Source organism: Suricata suricatta, chromosome 11 (genome assembly GCF_006229205.1).
Source record: "Suricata suricatta isolate VVHF042 chromosome 11, meerkat_22Aug2017_6uvM2_HiC, whole genome shotgun sequence".
Lineage (NCBI taxonomy): Eukaryota > Metazoa > Chordata > Mammalia > Carnivora > Herpestidae > Suricata > Suricata suricatta.
Genome location: NC_043710.1, coordinates 14,802,141 through 14,819,021, shown reverse-complemented (window position 1 = coordinate 14,819,021; position 16,881 = coordinate 14,802,141). Strand labels below are relative to the sequence as shown.

Sequence of the window (16,881 nt, the reverse complement as noted above, 5' to 3'; positions counted from 1 at the left end):
TATGACTAAAGTGAAGTAGATAATCTGAATATGTTTATAACAAATAAAGAGATTGGATTATAATTAAAAACAAAAAACTTTCCACAAAGAAAAAACCTGGCCAAGATGGCTTCACTTTGAAGTGAATTTTATCAAACATTTAGGGAAGAATTAACATCAGTTCTTCACAAACTTCAAAAACTTGGAGAAGAGAGGACACATGCTATAACACTAGTATCACCCTAATATCAATACTAGACAATGATATTACAAGAAAACTATAACCAACATCTCTTATGTAATAGACACAAAAATCCTCAGCAAAAATACTACTAAAACTGAATCCAGTAGTCCATAAAAAAGGATTATACCAAGAACAAGGGAGATTTTCCCCAGAAATGCAAGGTTGGTTCAATATATGAAAATCAGTCAATGTAATACAGCCAAAGTAAGGGAAGAGGGGACATAGGGCTCAGTAATGATAACTGCTATCACTGTTTTCCCCAGTCTGCCATCTACGGCCTAGCCATATGTTTAAATACAGCTGCAGCTTCAATTCTCATGATATGTGATTTTAACAATACCTTTTCTTTCAGGCTGCAGAGTACTTGCTATAGTATGTGTTTGCAAGATGGCAGAATATATTTGGCTGAGGATCTCCACCGTCCTGAGGATACTATGTGTGACGAAAATTTAAAGATAGCTGTTTTCCTAGGTAAGCCTTCTTTTATCAAATGGCCAGCGGAACTACTAGATTTCTAGAAAAAGTCTTTGAAAAGGCATACAATTTTTTTTTTTTTTAGATTTCTACATCAGACAAGTTGGACAAGGATTTTAACCTCCATTTGGTTTCCAACTCTAGATCTCACTCTGCCTGAAAATATATTAAGTCCCTAGGTGCTTACACAGTATATCCTTATGTGTTTGTTTATAGTACAGTTGAGAAATTAACGCACAGTATCTCAACCTCCTGTGGTGACCTCAGCCAAGGAGGAGAGTTCCTTAGGGATATGCAATCCAGCCGAAGCCCCTCGTTATTTTCACAGCAGTTAGCACCCCCCTCGTTCCACTTTGTGATACCCAAGGGCTTAGAAGAGGAGTGCTTTATCACATAATTTTCTAGACCAGGAATGTAGGCTGTTATTACATAAATTTAAAGTGCAGGGAAAAGGGCCATTCGAGTAAAGATGCGTTGTTCATAGGTGAATTCTCCCAAATATCTATTTCTAATACAAAATCTTTAAAAAACAGGGATAATTAATTCCTGAGAGAGCAAAGCCTTAGATGGAAAGAGAGTTCTGTTGATGTTCTCACTACCATCTCTAAACACTATGATTCAAGAGGAAGCTGTTTTCTTATTTTAAGGAAAGAATAAGAGGGGGATATTAAATGATTGAAATATTTGTGTCTTTTATTCTATAGCCATAGAGCTAGGTGCTGAAGATCAGAAGATTCACTTTAGTACCTAAGGACTTTGGATTCCAAATTCAACAGAGCATTTCATTTTCCTTTGATTTGAGTTTCTAAGGCATTGGAGCTTTGCAAATGCCATTGTCCAGTCAGTGGAGACTTGAAAAATATACACTTATACACCAAGATGTTTCAACAGCTACGTATAATGGTTATTTATTTTTCCTGACTACATTGGGTATTCTTCTTACCTAGAGGGAAACAACAGTAAGTTAACTAGAATTGCTGATTTTTAATCCAGTTTCTTACATTTCCATTTTCTCTTGAGGGGTTTATAACTAACATAATTGAAGCATTACTGTCTAATATTTTGTGGGGGATCACTTTGAGATGTTTTAGGATGTTTTGCAGAAATACTTGTTCTCACCATATATGGATATATTTATAATATACCAGGGATAAATTTACATTTCATTGTTCCTGAGTCAATTGGTAAGCTTTTGAATATGGGAACAGTGCAGTAGCGCAGCAGGTGGAAGCTGGATGGTCATTGACGTTTTTTTTCAGGGGTAGGGTGCATGGTGTGGTGATTTGGGTCATCAGAGATTATGTGTAGCCACTCATTTCCTTGAGGCAATGCTCTGATTTTGATAATTCCCAGGGATGAAAGGGGGTGGGGATCTTATAGTGATAGGAGCAGATATGAGAGGCAAAAAGGCAGAAGTGAGGTCAAGCTGAGATTGGGTGTGTCACTTTCACTGTGGTGGTCAATATAGGTCACTATGAGAGAGAGAACAATATTGGGATTCTCTTTCTTGAAGGAAATCTTAAACCTGAAAGCTGGGATCCATAAGGAGAATGCATTAATATGTAAGATCTGCAAGGAAGAACATACCTCCTGCTGTGGTTGGAAAACTATGCTAAACTCCTGCTCAAAGAAACTTGTTATTCTGATTCTTTTAAACTTTCTTGGATTTTGTTCTAACTTGGTAAGACCTTACTTCTGCTATCATGGATGTATTCCCAACAAGATAGAATTTTTGCATCCCTAACTCAGACTTAGCCCAATTTCTTAGAGATCCAAGGCAGGTTTTGCTGAAGATAAGAGATGAAAGTTAATTCTCTTTGTCACCTTATGGTGATTTTTCCTTGTCAGTTCATCTCAGGGCATCTTAAGGGAGGCAAGATGTGATGGTGGGGAAAAATATCACTGTCTTGGGCATTAGAAGACTTTTTCTTATGGTCTGATACTAATCAATTAGCTGTTTTCTTGGACCTCAGTGTCTTCATCCTTTAAGAGCATATATGTTGATAAAATACAAGGTACTGGAACATTTTTAGCTTACAATTCTAGGGTCTTGTCCAATGGACCCCTGAACTCATTAACATTGGACTCTACATTTCATAGCTTAGCAAAAGAAGTGCCATGGAATTTATGGTCACAGGTGGTGAATTTAAGTACCAACCACTTGTCCAAACCCTGATATTGGCTGATTTCCAGAAGTAAATCAAATCTTCCCTGGAGAGAAACTTAGTGTTAAAGAGCTAGGGACAGAATTCCTGGGTTTAAAATCAGTCTCTGATTTTTAAAAAATCACTATCACTTTGAGCAAGTCATTTACCTCCTCTAAGCAGAGTTTCTTTTTTATTTAAAATATGGTTAATAGAGTACCTATGTCATAGCACTCATGTGAAGATTAAGTGAAATACTGAATGTGAAGTTCTTAGTATATGCCTGTCATATGATCAACACTAAAAATAAATATTATTGCAGGAACTATATAGTGGAAAAATAAATCTCAGCATGCTTTTAAGAATGGGGGTAAATAGAGCTGTAACAAAAGTTTCCATTTCAAAATGTTTGAGTATGCGGTATTTAAACAAGTAACAAAGATTTCTGTGCTTGGACGAAGTTTGACTGCATAGGTCCTTAATTCCAATTGCAGTCTGAGGGTTCTTTTATGGAAGATCAGGGTCATCCTGCTAGATCAACCCTTCTTTGTATTTCTCATGTATCCAAAAATATGGGGAGTAGAGGGTTTGAGTTGTAATAGGTACACTATTGGTCTTTGGACCAGGACAAAAAAGAAGACTGATCCTGTGCTTGAGTCTGTCAATTAATAGAGGATATCAAACACATCAATTCTGACATAAGACTGAGTTGTTTTGTTTGTATACTTATTTCCATATGGTATGGGCCAAAAAGGGGAAGAGGAACATTGTAAAAGGGAATTACATAAAACATATGCTCAAATTCAAGATTTGCAAGAAACAAATAGTAAGTGAAATAATGATAATTTGGGGTTTTCTGTCTGATTTTGATCATAAAACCCAACTTTTGGCCTAGACCTTCAGGAAGCTATCAAAACATATTAGTCTGTTCTTGGTTTTCTCAAAGGCCATTTCCTCTAGAGAAGAGTTGGCAATTAGAAGCGCAGTCAACTTTCTTATCAAGGGTACTTGTCCCTTGAAGGATTCTCTGATGCAGTGTGGGCTTCTAGAAGGGAGACTACTATCTTGGGGCTTGGAACTCTAAGGCTGGTGAATGCATTTGTGGGACCAGATGGAAGAGGTGTCTTTTCCATATACCTTATTATGAACCTTGCCCAATGTGTAACTGGGACAATGTATCTTACCCTTCACTGCCTTTGTGGTTTAAGAATACATTGGGATACAGAGGACAAAGCAATCTCAGGTCCAGGAATAAGTGAGGCTTAATAATAGCAAAACTTAACATTAGATACTATATTGACGTTTTATTCAGTTTCCACTAAAAGCAGCTTTTTTTTAAAGCTTACTTATTTATGTGTGTGTGTGTGAGAGAGAGGGGTGGGGCAGGCAGACAGAGAGGGAGAGAGAAAATCCCCAGCAGACGCCATGCTATGAGTGTAGAGTCCAACACAGGGCTTGATCTCATGAACTGAGACCATGACCTGAGCCAAAATCAAGACCGGGAGGTTTAACCCCACTGAGCCACCTAGGCACCCCAGAAGAAGTTTGAAGTTATTGATTCCTAGAGAGTTTTGGAAGGAAAAGGAATCATCTATGAGATTGTCAGAGTACTGCTAAAAGTCAGAGTTTTTGGACTCATGATTTTATGGTTCCTTTTTTCGTTCTTTTATACCCAAAGGTAAAGCATTTCTTCCTGGAGTTTTTATCACCCACACCACATAGATGGAGAATAAAAGAAATGTGACTGAATTTATTTTAGTAGGTCTTACACAGAACGCCAAGATGCAGAAGATAGTGTTTCTGGGATTTTTGATTCTATACATGGTAACAGTCTCAGGCAACCTGCTCATTGTGGTGACCATTACCACCAGCCAAACTCTGAACTCCCCCATGTATTTCTTCCTGACTCATCTTTCCTTGATAGACACAGTTTATTCTTCTTCTTCAGCTCCTAAGCTGATTGTGGACTCCTTTCATGAGAAGAAAATTATCTCCTTTAATGGGTGTATGGCTCAAGTTTATGCAGAACACATTTTTGGTGCTACTGAGATCATCCTGCTGACGGTGATGGCCTATGATCGCTATGTGGCCATCTGCAAACCTCTGCACTACGCGACTGTCATGAGCCCCAGGCTGTGCCTTCTCCTGCTGGGAGTGGCCTGGACTGGAGGATTTCTCCATGCAACCATTCAGATACTCTTTACAGTGTGGCTGCCCTTCTGTGGTCCCAATGTCATAGATCATTTCATGTGTGATTTGTACCCTTTATTGAAGCTTGTCTGCATGGACACTCATACCCTTGGTCTCTTTGTTGCTGTCAACAGTGGGTTCATCTGCCTTTTAAACTTCCTCCTCTTGGTGGTCTCCTATGTGATCATTCTATGCTCCCTAAAGAACTATAGCTTGGAAGGGAGGCGCAAAGCCCTTTCCACCTGTGTCTCTCACATTATAGTAGTTGTCTTATTTTTTGTGCCCTGTATATTTGTGTATTTGCGCCCAGTGACCACCCTGCCTATTGATAAAGCCGTTGCCATCTTTTATACTATGGTGGTCCCGATGTTAAATCCCTTAATCTATACCCTCAGAAATGCAGAGGTAAAAAATGCTATGAGGAAGCTTTGGAGAAAAAAAGTGACTTCAGTTAATGATTAAAGAAAATCTTTGAGCATTACATATAGAATTAATAGGGGTAACCTAATTCAAGCCTCTTGATATATAAATGAAGACATCAACTCTGGTAAGGAGTTGGATAACACTTGCAGATAGCTATTTAAGTGCAGAGCTAAGGCTAGGCCTGGATTCCAGACTTACTGTCTCCCGTCCCACACTCTTGTAATCACGACATACATACTGCTTCTTAATCCATAAATACTTACCTATTACTTGGAAATCTCAAATATCTGTAGTAGCTAAGTGATATGAATCTAGAATATTGGATTGGTATTAAAATAATCTGATGTAACATTGAGATATTGGTTACTCCTGATTTTTGCAAATAACAAGTTTAATGATACTCCTTTACTTTGGACTTTGGCATCAATATAAATTCTTTTGTGAATTTTCTTGTTCATTAAATTTTGGTTGTACAGTAAAAAGAGATACTATTTATTAAATTCCTATAAAACTAGTGTATTAGGTATTTTCCATATTGTATCACTCAGGGTTTAATGAGGAGACAGATCACATGGTAGTTTGAATAGGGAAAGTTTACATACAATAATTCATTATATCAGGGCATTAGCTGGAAAGGGCTAGTGACTACACTAAAGAATGCCCTGGGACTGAGAAATGAGTATCATAGGAAGAAACACATTTAGAAGGTGGAATCCCTTTCCAAGGCTGGGATTCCAGTCTTTTGGAGACAGAATAGTTATTGTCCATTGGACAGTGAAGGTCCCTAGGTTGCCTTGGGCTGGAACTCATTCATGGTAGCTGGAGACTGACAGGCAAAAAAGGGACTGGTAAGTGGAGCCTCTCACTGGGAACTGGTAGTTTGAGGCAGGTGAACAAGGAACTGGACTGGCAAGCAGGGAAGAACAAACAACTCTCAAAAGTGCAAGTGGACCGAGACTGGTGGAAAACACCCCACTGTGGTGCAGATCAACTGAGTTGAAAGCCTGATCTCTGGGGTGCCTATGAGATTCACTGGAATCAGCCTGCAGAGGTGCCACTGAAACTCATTTGGATTCCATCCATGGGGGTGGCAGTGTCAGCACCGCTACCTGTCTCTCCAGTCCCTGCCCCCAACCACACATGGTTGGAAGCTATATAGTCAGAGCAAGATGAGATGAGAAGCATATGCAAGGACTCGTTATCCAGACCAATGTCAATAAGCTTTTCCCCTATGTTTTCCTCTAGCAATTTTGTGGTTTCAGGTCTTATGTTTAGTCTTTAAATCCCTTTTGAGTTGGTTTCTGTGTATGGTACAAGCTAAAGGCCCAATTTCATTCTTTGGCATGTGAATATCCAGTTTTCCCTGTACCATTAAAAAAAAAACTTTTTAAAAATGTTGATTTATTTTTGAAAGAGAGTTTAAGTGGGGGAGGGGCAGAGAGCCAAAGCAGGCTACGTGCCATCAGCACAAAGTCCGATGTGGAGCTCAAAACCACCAACTGTGAGATCATGACCTGAGCTGAAGTTGGATGCTTAACTGACTGCGTCACCCAAGCACCCCTTCTAGTACCATTGTTTGAAGAGACTATCCTTTCCCCACTGGGAAGTCTTACAATTTTTTTTAATGTTTATTTATTTTTGAGAAAGAGAGACAGAAACAGAGTGTTAATGGGGGGAGGGGCAAAGAGAGAGACACACAGAATCTAAAGTAGGCTCTAAGCTCTGAGCTGTCAGCACAGAGCATGATCTGGAGCTAGAAACCACAAACCATGAGATCATGACCTAAGCTGAAGTCAGATGCTAACCCACAGCCACTCAGGCATCCCTTTAATGAGTAGTCTTGATACCCTTGTCAAATATTAGTTGGCTGTATATATATATATTTCTGGGCTCTCAATTCTATTCCATTATCTAGATGTCTATATTTATTCCAGTATTATATGTTTAGAGTACTACAGATTTGAAATGGAGTCATTTGAAATCAGGAAGTGGAAGTGTGATGCCTCTAGCTTTGTTTCTTTCTCAGGATTGCTTTGGCTATTCAGGGTCTTTGGTGATTCCAGATATATTTTAGGTTTGTTTTTTCTATTTCCGTGACAAATCCCATTTGAATGTTGACAGGTGTTTTTATTGAGTCTATGGACGACTTTGGGTAAATAAACATTTTAATATTACCTTTTCCAATCCATGAACATGGGATATCTTTCCATTTACTTCTGTCTTTTTCAATTTCTTTAATGAATATCTTATAGTTTCCAGTATGGAGATTTTTTCATTTATTAATTACATTTATTCCTAAGTATTTTATTCTTCTTGATGCTATTGTAAGTGGAATTATTTTCTTTATTTCCTTTTTGTCTAGTTTATTGTTAGTGTAAAGAAATGTAAATAATTTTTGTATGTATCTTGCATCTTTAGTGAATTCACTTATTAGTTTTAACAGTTTGTGTGTGTATGTGCATGTGTGTGTGTGTGTAAGTTTTAGATTTTCCTCGATGTATGATCATGTCATTTACAAAGAGATAATTTTACTTCCTTCTTTCCAATTCAGATGCCTTTATTTTTTTTTTTTTGACTGATGGTTCTTGCTAGTACTTCTAGTACTATGTTGAATAGAAGTGGCATGGGCTTTCTTGACTTGTACTGGATCTTAGAGGAAAAGCTGTCAGTTTCCCCCCATTGATTATCATATTATCTGTGGGATTTTTGTAAATGTCTTTTTGTATGAGTGTGTGTTGAGGAAATTTCCTTCTAAATGTATTTTGTTGAGAATTTTTAGCATGAAAGATTGTTGAACATGATAGATATGTTAAATATAAATACATTTTGTGTCTCTATTGAGATGATCATGTGATTTTAATGTGTGTATCATGTTGATTTATTTACATATTTTAAACTAGGGGCACCTGGGTGACTCAGTTGGTTAAAGTTCATGGGTTCGAGCCCCACAACGGGCTCTGTGCTGACAGCTCAGAGTCTTGAGCCTGCTTCAGATCCTGTGTCTCCCTCTCTCTCTGACCCTCCCCCGCTCATGCTCTGTTTCTCTCTGTCTCAATAATAAGTAAAATATTAAAAAAATTTTAACTAGACTTGCATCCCAGGAATTAATCCTTTTTGGTCATGGTGCCTAATCTTTTGAAAGTGTTGAATTCATTTTGCTGAGATATAATTCTTGGCCAATAAAATTTATGAGTCTTTGCATGTTTGAGAATACATTCTTTTATTCTTATATTTGTATCCTATATTGCATGATACAGAATTAGTGGTTACAGTTTTTTCCCTTGAGAACATTAAAGCTTTTTTTCATTAACTCCCAATTTCTAGTTTTGCTGACAAAAATTCTGATGCCAGTCTGATTTTTTATTTTTTGATACCCTGTTTTTATTTTATAGATTTATATCCTATTGGATTTCTAATAATATACCAATTGACATTATTAGACTTCTGTTTTAGGGTCAAAATTTTTTTATTTCTTTCTAAGAATATCAAAATGGCTACTTGATAGACTCTGAAGACCACCCATAGTTGACCAAGTCACACTCATTATAGATGTTATCTAATACTTTTATGGCTTTAATTGCCATTTATATGCTCAAGCTTCCTATATTTCTGTGGCCTGCATCTCTCTGATGATCAGAAACATATAATATACAGTATTTAATTGTACATTGTCACTTAAGCATCATTTAACACATTAAAAAACATTCATCTTTTTTCTGTTCCATCTATCTGGTAATCTATACTAGATACTGGATGTCATCTATGACTTCTCTCTCATATTCATCCTAAATCAAGTTTTTCTGTCTATAGTTTTAAATATTTCTTGAACCCCTTTCTATCTCTTTGTGTTAGTATGGGTTCCCTAGCTTCAGGGTCTGAGATGAGGATTTTTATGAAAATGATTTATATGGTGAAGGGTTGAAGGAAACTGGCTATAGTAGGAAAAGAAAGAATTTGATCCCAACTGGAGCTCAGATTCATCCTGGAGCCATGGGAGCTCTGGGGTATATGTTATAATATAGGACTGGTTCTACCTTGAGTCAAAACAATCAGCCTTTTTTTTTTTTAAACCCTTGTTCCTATCATTCATTGGAATAGAGTGGTCCCACAGGTGGGTCTGGATTGGTGATTCTGTGAATGGTTAGCAACCCCATCACACAGCATCAGGGGCATGGGTGAATAGTCCCAGTGCAGGGGGGTGGAGATGGACACAGTAGTGTCTGCCATCTTCATCCTCACTGGCCCCACCAGTGTTCAGGCTTCCATCCTTTCATAACCAAATCATCCCTGTAACCTCTAACTGCTCTCCTGTTGCCAGTCTTATCTCCTTCAGTCCATTTCAGTAGATAGAGTTATCATTCTAAAACTCGAATCAATCTGCACCACTCACTAGCTTACAAAAAATTTCCAGTGTTTTTGAATTGATTAGCCATAATCAATTGAATTGATCAGGTTTCCTGTGTATTCTTTTTCACGTCTGGCCTTTGTTCTGTATTCCATCTTCCAGCACACACTGCCAATCCCATGCCTATTCACTTTACCAACTGACTTCTTTCCACCCACTGGATTCTAGTTTTATGTCTTTTCTGTCCATTAGGTTCCAATTTTATGTCTTTTCATCTAGGAACCTTCTCCTGACCCTGAAGCTGTTTGTTGTGTGTCCTTCCATTGTGGTTACATTGCACCCTGTAATTCCACTGTCTTACTATTGATAACACTTGCAATTTTCTGCTTCCTCCTGGGAATCTTTCATTGGATGATAAGCTCTGTGGACGTGGAACCTGGGTCTCCTTTTATTCACCACTGAAGTCCCAGCACCTATCAACTTGCCTGATACATCTCTTGGGCTCAAAAGTATTTGATGATTAATGAAGGGAGGACAAAAGAATGAAGGAATATGTTTTTCTTGATAGTGCTTTTGTGCATAAAGAACCACATATTTAAAAAACAGCTTTTGATAAATAAAATGGTACCAAAAATATACTGGTTAACAGAGAAACATAACATTAGCAAGCCACCTTCAACAGACAATAAAATGTCACTGAAAGCAGGATAATACAAGGTAAACTATTTGCTCATATGCTGAAAATCGTAGTTTTCATTTCTTTTCTCATCCTTAGTGTAACAAGGAGTGAAAACAAATTGAGGTTTTCCCAAGAGGTTTAGCCAGAATTCTCCTTAGAGTTGAATCAGATAAAAGCGGGAAAGAATTCCCTAGTCTCTATACTACTTTCTTTTTATTTTTGAATCTATTCATCTTCCTTCATACTCTTATTCATTCATTCACTTGTTCATTCTTTCATTCAATATTTATTGTGCACTAGACATTGTGCTATCTTGTAGAAATTATTGGTATATAGTAGGCAAATACTTTACAGAATATGACTGTATATTTAATAAATAGAAATTTCTGTCTAACATCAATATAGTCTATGAGTCATTACTCTTTCTGATGGGGTATCAGCATAAGATGAATGATATGAGCAATACAGAATTGTTATGAAGCTTACAAGGGAACTTGGAAACATGGTCTAATCTTCATTACCTTCTCTTCAGAGGTTAAATGGCCAAGCTTTTAACCTAACCTAAATGTTACATACTGTAATGTTACAGGCAACATATGCAACATTGATATGTAAAAACAAGCAGTTATTAATTACAAATTAGTTTTTTGCTCTAGATAATGGAACTAATGTATACATTGTGTCCAGCACAGTTTCTGGTTCAGTAAATGGTAACTAATATATTTATCTGATCTTTTGATCATTATTGCCTAGCAGTTAACAGCAAATAAGGACATGATTTGGGAAGTCAGTCAGTTCTGATTACTGGCTTTCTAATATATCCATTTGGTACCTTCCCCTTTCTATTAGTTTCCTTACCTGTAAAATGGTGATAATAGCCTACCTCCTCAGACCATTATAGAGATTATTCCTCAACAACAATACTATTATTTCTTTAAGTTATTATTAGAAGAGAAGCCTATGAGTCCATATATATGGTTGAAGCTAGAAAAACTAAACCCCAATTTGGTAGAATATTCTGAATATTCAAAGTGGTCCTGGGTTACATTTTCTCTCTTGCATCCATTTCAGCTACCCTCAATGAAGATTTTATGATTCATAGTGGATAATTTATTTCTCCATCCCTTAGGTATTCTTTGCTGAGATCATCCAAAATATCCTTTTGACCTTTGCTTCCATTGAATCACTGTTGAGATCCAGGCACATTTATTTCTCCCCTGAAATAGCTTTCCTGCTGCACAATTTCCTAATGGTGTTTTTCATTTGGGCATTTCTCAAGGTATAGATTAGGGGGTTTAGCATGGGAGTTATAATAGTGTAGAACACTGCCACTGCTTTATCAATAGATAAAGTAGCTGCAGGTCTCATGTACACAAATATACAGGGCACAAAGAATAAGACGACCACTGTGATGTGGGAGACACAGGTGGAGAGGGCTTTGCGCCTTGCCTCCAAGCTGTGGTTCCTTAGGGAGTGCAGAATGACCACATAGGAGACCATCAAGAGGAGGAAGTTTAACAGACAGATGAATCCACTGTTGGCAGCAACGAAGAGCCCTAGAGTGTGGGTATCAGTACAGGCCAGATTGAGTAAAGGGTTCAGATCACACATAAAGTGGTCTATGACGTTAGGGCCACAGAACGGTAATTGGAAGATGAAGAGGATCTGTATGGTTGCATGAAGAAAGCCTCCCACCCACACCACTCCCATTAGCAGGCCACACACCCGCCGACTCATGATGGTCGTGTAGTGCAGGGGCTTGCAGATGGCCACATAGCGGTCATAGGCCATCACAGTAAGCAGGATTCCTTCAGCACCTCCAAAAAAATGTTCTCCAAAGATTTGGGTCATGCATCCATTGTATAGGGCAGTCTTTTTTTCATGGAGAGAATCTATGATCAGTTTGGGAGTATTGACAGAAGAATAGCAGGCATCAATGAAGGAGAGATAGGCCAGGAAAAAGTACATGGGAGATCCCAACAATGGGCTGGCAGTGATAGTGATCACAATGAGCATATTACCTACCACAGTGATGGTATAGATGACAAAAAACACGACAAATATAATTTTCTGCATCTTCGGATTCTCTGTGAGTCCCAGTAGAACAAACTCAGTCACATTGTTCCTATTCTCCATGTGTTTCACCTGACAGTTAATCACATTACCTGAAAAGAAACAATTTTTTTGAATGCAATCTTGAATTTATTAAACTTTAATATGTAAAACTTATTGGATTCTTTTCAGTTGTGAGTTATTTTGAGGTTGTGTATGTTGGAAATAAAGATTCTGAGTTCCTGAAAATGAATTCAGATTGCTTCCCAGCTGAAGTCATTGTTGAGGTTGGTGGATATGAGGAACTTTTGTAAACACAGAGGCAGGAGACCACATGTGCACACTTACTCATCCCAGATGACTGAGAATCTAAGTTGAAGTAGTAGCTTGTACACACTGTGGAAGCCAAGGCTGCAATCGTGGTAGTATATGGATGTAGTCTACAAATGCAAAGTTTGGGAATTTTTCCTTTAATCTCTAGGAAATGAGGAACCATGGAAGGTTATTGAGAATATGAGGGGGAGGATGAAGAAGATTGTAAAGGGGGGGATCTTAAATATTATTATCATAAAGATCTTTGTGTGCTTTGGATGAAATGGACTGAGGTTCAGTGAAGAGGTAGAAGACACAGATATCCCAATAGCAGACTACTATGATAGTTGAATAGAGGGTGACAGGACATTGGTGATGGGAATGTCAAGATTGGATACAAGAGATACTTAAAAGTAGTCACAATACATGTTTCCTAAGTTCAATGACTTTATCATAGCCAGTAATATATACCTTTGAATGATTGATTGCTATGTCTATGGTTTATAGTAAATGCTTTGCCTACATGGACCCTTTTCATAGGATAACTGTGTGGTGTATTTTTTCATTCATTTTGAAGATGAGGAAACTATTATCCCAATGATGGTCATATTAACTAAAGCTTACTGAACACTTAGCATGCTCTAAGTATTTTTGCAGACATTTGGTTTTTAATCCTCACTACAAATCTACAAGAGAATTGCTACTATCATTTTTATCCCTATTTTACACATTAGGGAATAGAACGATAGAGAAGTTATGGATCTTGCCCAAGATTGAGTAGCTAATAAGGGCTGGAGCCAAGATTAGGTTAGGTTATACCTGTTAATTGTTTTTTCTCCCAATTTTTATCCCATGACCTATATTGTTACTTTATAATAAACAATGTTGAGCTAGTAATCTCCTTTTGATATGGCCACAATACCTATAATTACTTCAATACTACTTTAGAGGAAAGCTTATGTGGAGCAGTTTTATCACCAGACATAGACACGTACAGTACACACAGTGACATATTGGAACTTGTTTAAAAATGTGGTACTGCTTTCATTGAACAGCCCTTTTATATTGGCCTCTCCCCTAACCCTATGTGTTCTTACTGTATCCCCTTCCAATAAATGGGCCCCAGACTCTTCTGCAAAATACCAAAAATAACTATTACAGTGGTTAATTGTATTGGTTTGAAAATCAGAAAGACCAGAGTAGACCCTGTTCTTCCACTTGCAATTTCTTTTATCTGCAGTACATGACTTTTGTACCTTACATCCTTTTTTCTTCATCTGTAAAGCAAGAATAATAATGTCTATCTCACAGGTTATTATGGAAATTATTTGAGATGTCAACCCCACTATTTGGGACACACACAGGACTTTCATTTGATTTTATGATGGCAAATGCCTCTAGGAGATAGAAAAAATTTACAGTTTGGGCAATAATACAGAGAAACACTTAACTATGTAATGAACTTATGAAGGATCATCACTGATTTTGCTCTCAAAGAAGCAACAGAGACTTGTGTTATGCATAGCAGCTGCACTGACATAGCATGTCCGTGCTTGGATGAAACAGCTGGTGATCTATATCATTTAATTTTCATATTTGTGTGTTTGAAATGTGGTAAAATTATGTTTTCATTCTCATGATTTTTCTTCATCATTAGGAGGTGTCTCATGGCCAAACCATGGTGCCTGGTGTCAGAGAGCTGGGTCCTACCATTTACTAAATTTCTATAAACCTAAAATATTTAAACTGTAAATTTAGTATATGATATCCATGAATTTTGAAGGATTGTGATAAGTATAAATGAATCTATTATTATGTCTTAAAAGGTTGAAAAATAAGGAGTAGTATATGTGGAAAGGAATAATCTTTAATAAAGCATCAGCAGAATTAAAAAACTTACCTTATCTTTCTTCGATGATTTTAATGATATTTGGGGGTGTTCTGGAAGAGTCCCATCATCAAACTGACCTCCTCTTGTCATAAGTAACTTTCAATATGAAAAATATGTCACACTTTGGAAGAGTCTATTTAGATGATTCACTATCAACTCAACAGTTATTAAGGAATTATACACATTGAACATGTACCATTTTGGGGGATATATCATTCATACCTCAGTGAGCCTACTAAAAGAAAGTGTTCTTACGAGTCTAAATCTTTTTATCCAACCTAAAGCCTTGAAACTTTTTCATAGAAAATCTGTTTGCAATGTGCTTTCTGGTTTTGAATTTAGAATGGACTCACTTGAAACACTATGGAGAAACGATCTGTAGAAGGCTCTGGTTCTGCAAGGGCAGGAGGCAGACACTGTGGAGAAAACACATTCAAGTGGAACCCTTTGCCCATGATGAATCTTGTCTGGGGATGTGAATGACAACCAAAAACCCTTTTCACCTTGCCCTGTATGGATATTTAAAGAGGTTTCCAGCAAGGTTCAGGGACCTTGTCTGGTGGCTCCTGCTACCTCTCCCAGGAATTAATTATCTTCTTTGATGGAAAGGCTTTGTCTTAGAAATAGGTATTCTAAGGAGACATGTTAAGAAACACTCATTCTTAAGTGGGCAATTGCATTCTTACCTAGGAAATTATAAACCCAAGCCTGTGAGTCTCCTCCCCTCCTGGGTTGTTAAGAAAGCTGAATGCCATGTGAATAGTGAGGTGCCATAGTTCCAGTGGAGCTGTGATGTCGTTTCCCTATAGGCTCCTGTCACATAGTAGTTTCTGTTTTCTTATCAATATTAAACCTTTATTGAAAAGCCGCTCCTGATTGCTTGAGAGCTAGGGCAGTGAGGGCATAAGTCATTTTAGAGTTCTTGACTCTAAAAGCTGCTTTTCTTTGATTTATTAAAGTATCATGAACTAATAAAATTGTGTGTATTTAAGATTTATAACTTGAGAGGCACTTAAAAGGCTTGGTAGGTTAAGCATCCGACTCTTGATTTTGGCTCAGGTCATGATCTCATGATTCAAGGGTTCAAGTCCCATACTGGGCTGTACACTGACACTGGAGGCTGTTTGAGGTTCTCTCTCTCTCTCTCTCTCTCTCTCTCTCTCTCTCTCAAAATAAATAAATAAAGTTAAAAAATGTATAACTCGATACATTGACATAATTGTGAAACAATTACCACAACCAAACTATTTACCATTCTCATTGCTCACAGTAACTATTTTTGTATATGTGTATGGGTGGAATGAATGCTTAAGATCTACTCTCTTGGGAAATTTCAAATATACAATACAGCAGTATTGTTAGTTACAATCACATTGCTGTACAATTATCCATCTTGCATAACTGGAGCTTTTTGCCCCCAATCAATACTTCTCTATTTCCCACCGCCCCAGCCTCTGGCAATGCTCATTCTACTCTGCTTCTGTAAGTCTGACTATTTCTAGGATAAGTAAGATCACGAAGTATTTCTCTTTCTGTCTCTGGCTTATTTCAGTTAGCATAATGCTCTTCTGGTTCATCTATGTTGTCAACGGGAAGTTTCCTTCTTTTTAAAGACTATATAATCTTGTGTGTGTGTGTGTGTGTGTGTGTGTGTGTGTGTGTGTGTGTGTGTGTGTGTGTGAATCTATCTATCACAGTTTCTTTATCCATTCGTCCATCAAAAGACATATAGATTATTTCTGTCTCTTGGCCATCATGAATAATGCTTCAAAATACATGAATACAGGTATCTCTTCAAGCTACTGATTTCAATTACTTTGGTGCTATACCAAGAAAAGGGATCACTGCAAAAAAAACCAAAACAAAACAAAAAAACGGTCCTTTTTCAATGTTTTTGAGGAATCTTCATAATGTTTTCCATAATGAGTGTGCCAATCTACATTCTCAGTAGCAGTGCACAAGGGTTTCCTTTTCAACACTTCATATCTCTTCTCTTTTTGATAAGTACCATTCTTACAAATGTAAGGTGATATTTTTGGTGTACATTTTTCTGATGATTAGTGATGTTGAAGACTTTTTCACATACCTGCTGGTTTTTTGTAGATCTTTTGAGAAATCTCTATTCAGATCCTTTGCCCATTTAAAAAT

The 16,881-nt window shown here is 37.4% G+C and overlaps 2 protein-coding genes across 2 annotated transcripts; one reads left to right on the top strand and one right to left on the bottom strand.

The window, feature by feature from the left end:
- Positions 1-4,563: 4,563 nt before the first annotated feature.
- Positions 4,564-5,493, top strand: LOC115306800 (olfactory receptor 4C12). Its single transcript, XM_029957367.1, has one exon. It carries the CDS (start codon positions 4,564-4,566, stop codon positions 5,491-5,493), a length of 930 nt encoding a protein of 309 aa, XP_029813227.1.
- A 6,191-nt stretch (positions 5,494-11,684) lies between these two features.
- LOC115306707 (olfactory receptor 4C46) lies at positions 11,685-12,614 on the bottom strand. The gene has a single exon (XM_029957243.1). It carries the CDS (start codon positions 12,612-12,614, stop codon positions 11,685-11,687), a length of 930 nt encoding a protein of 309 aa, XP_029813103.1.
- Positions 12,615-16,881: the final 4,267 nt, after the last annotated feature.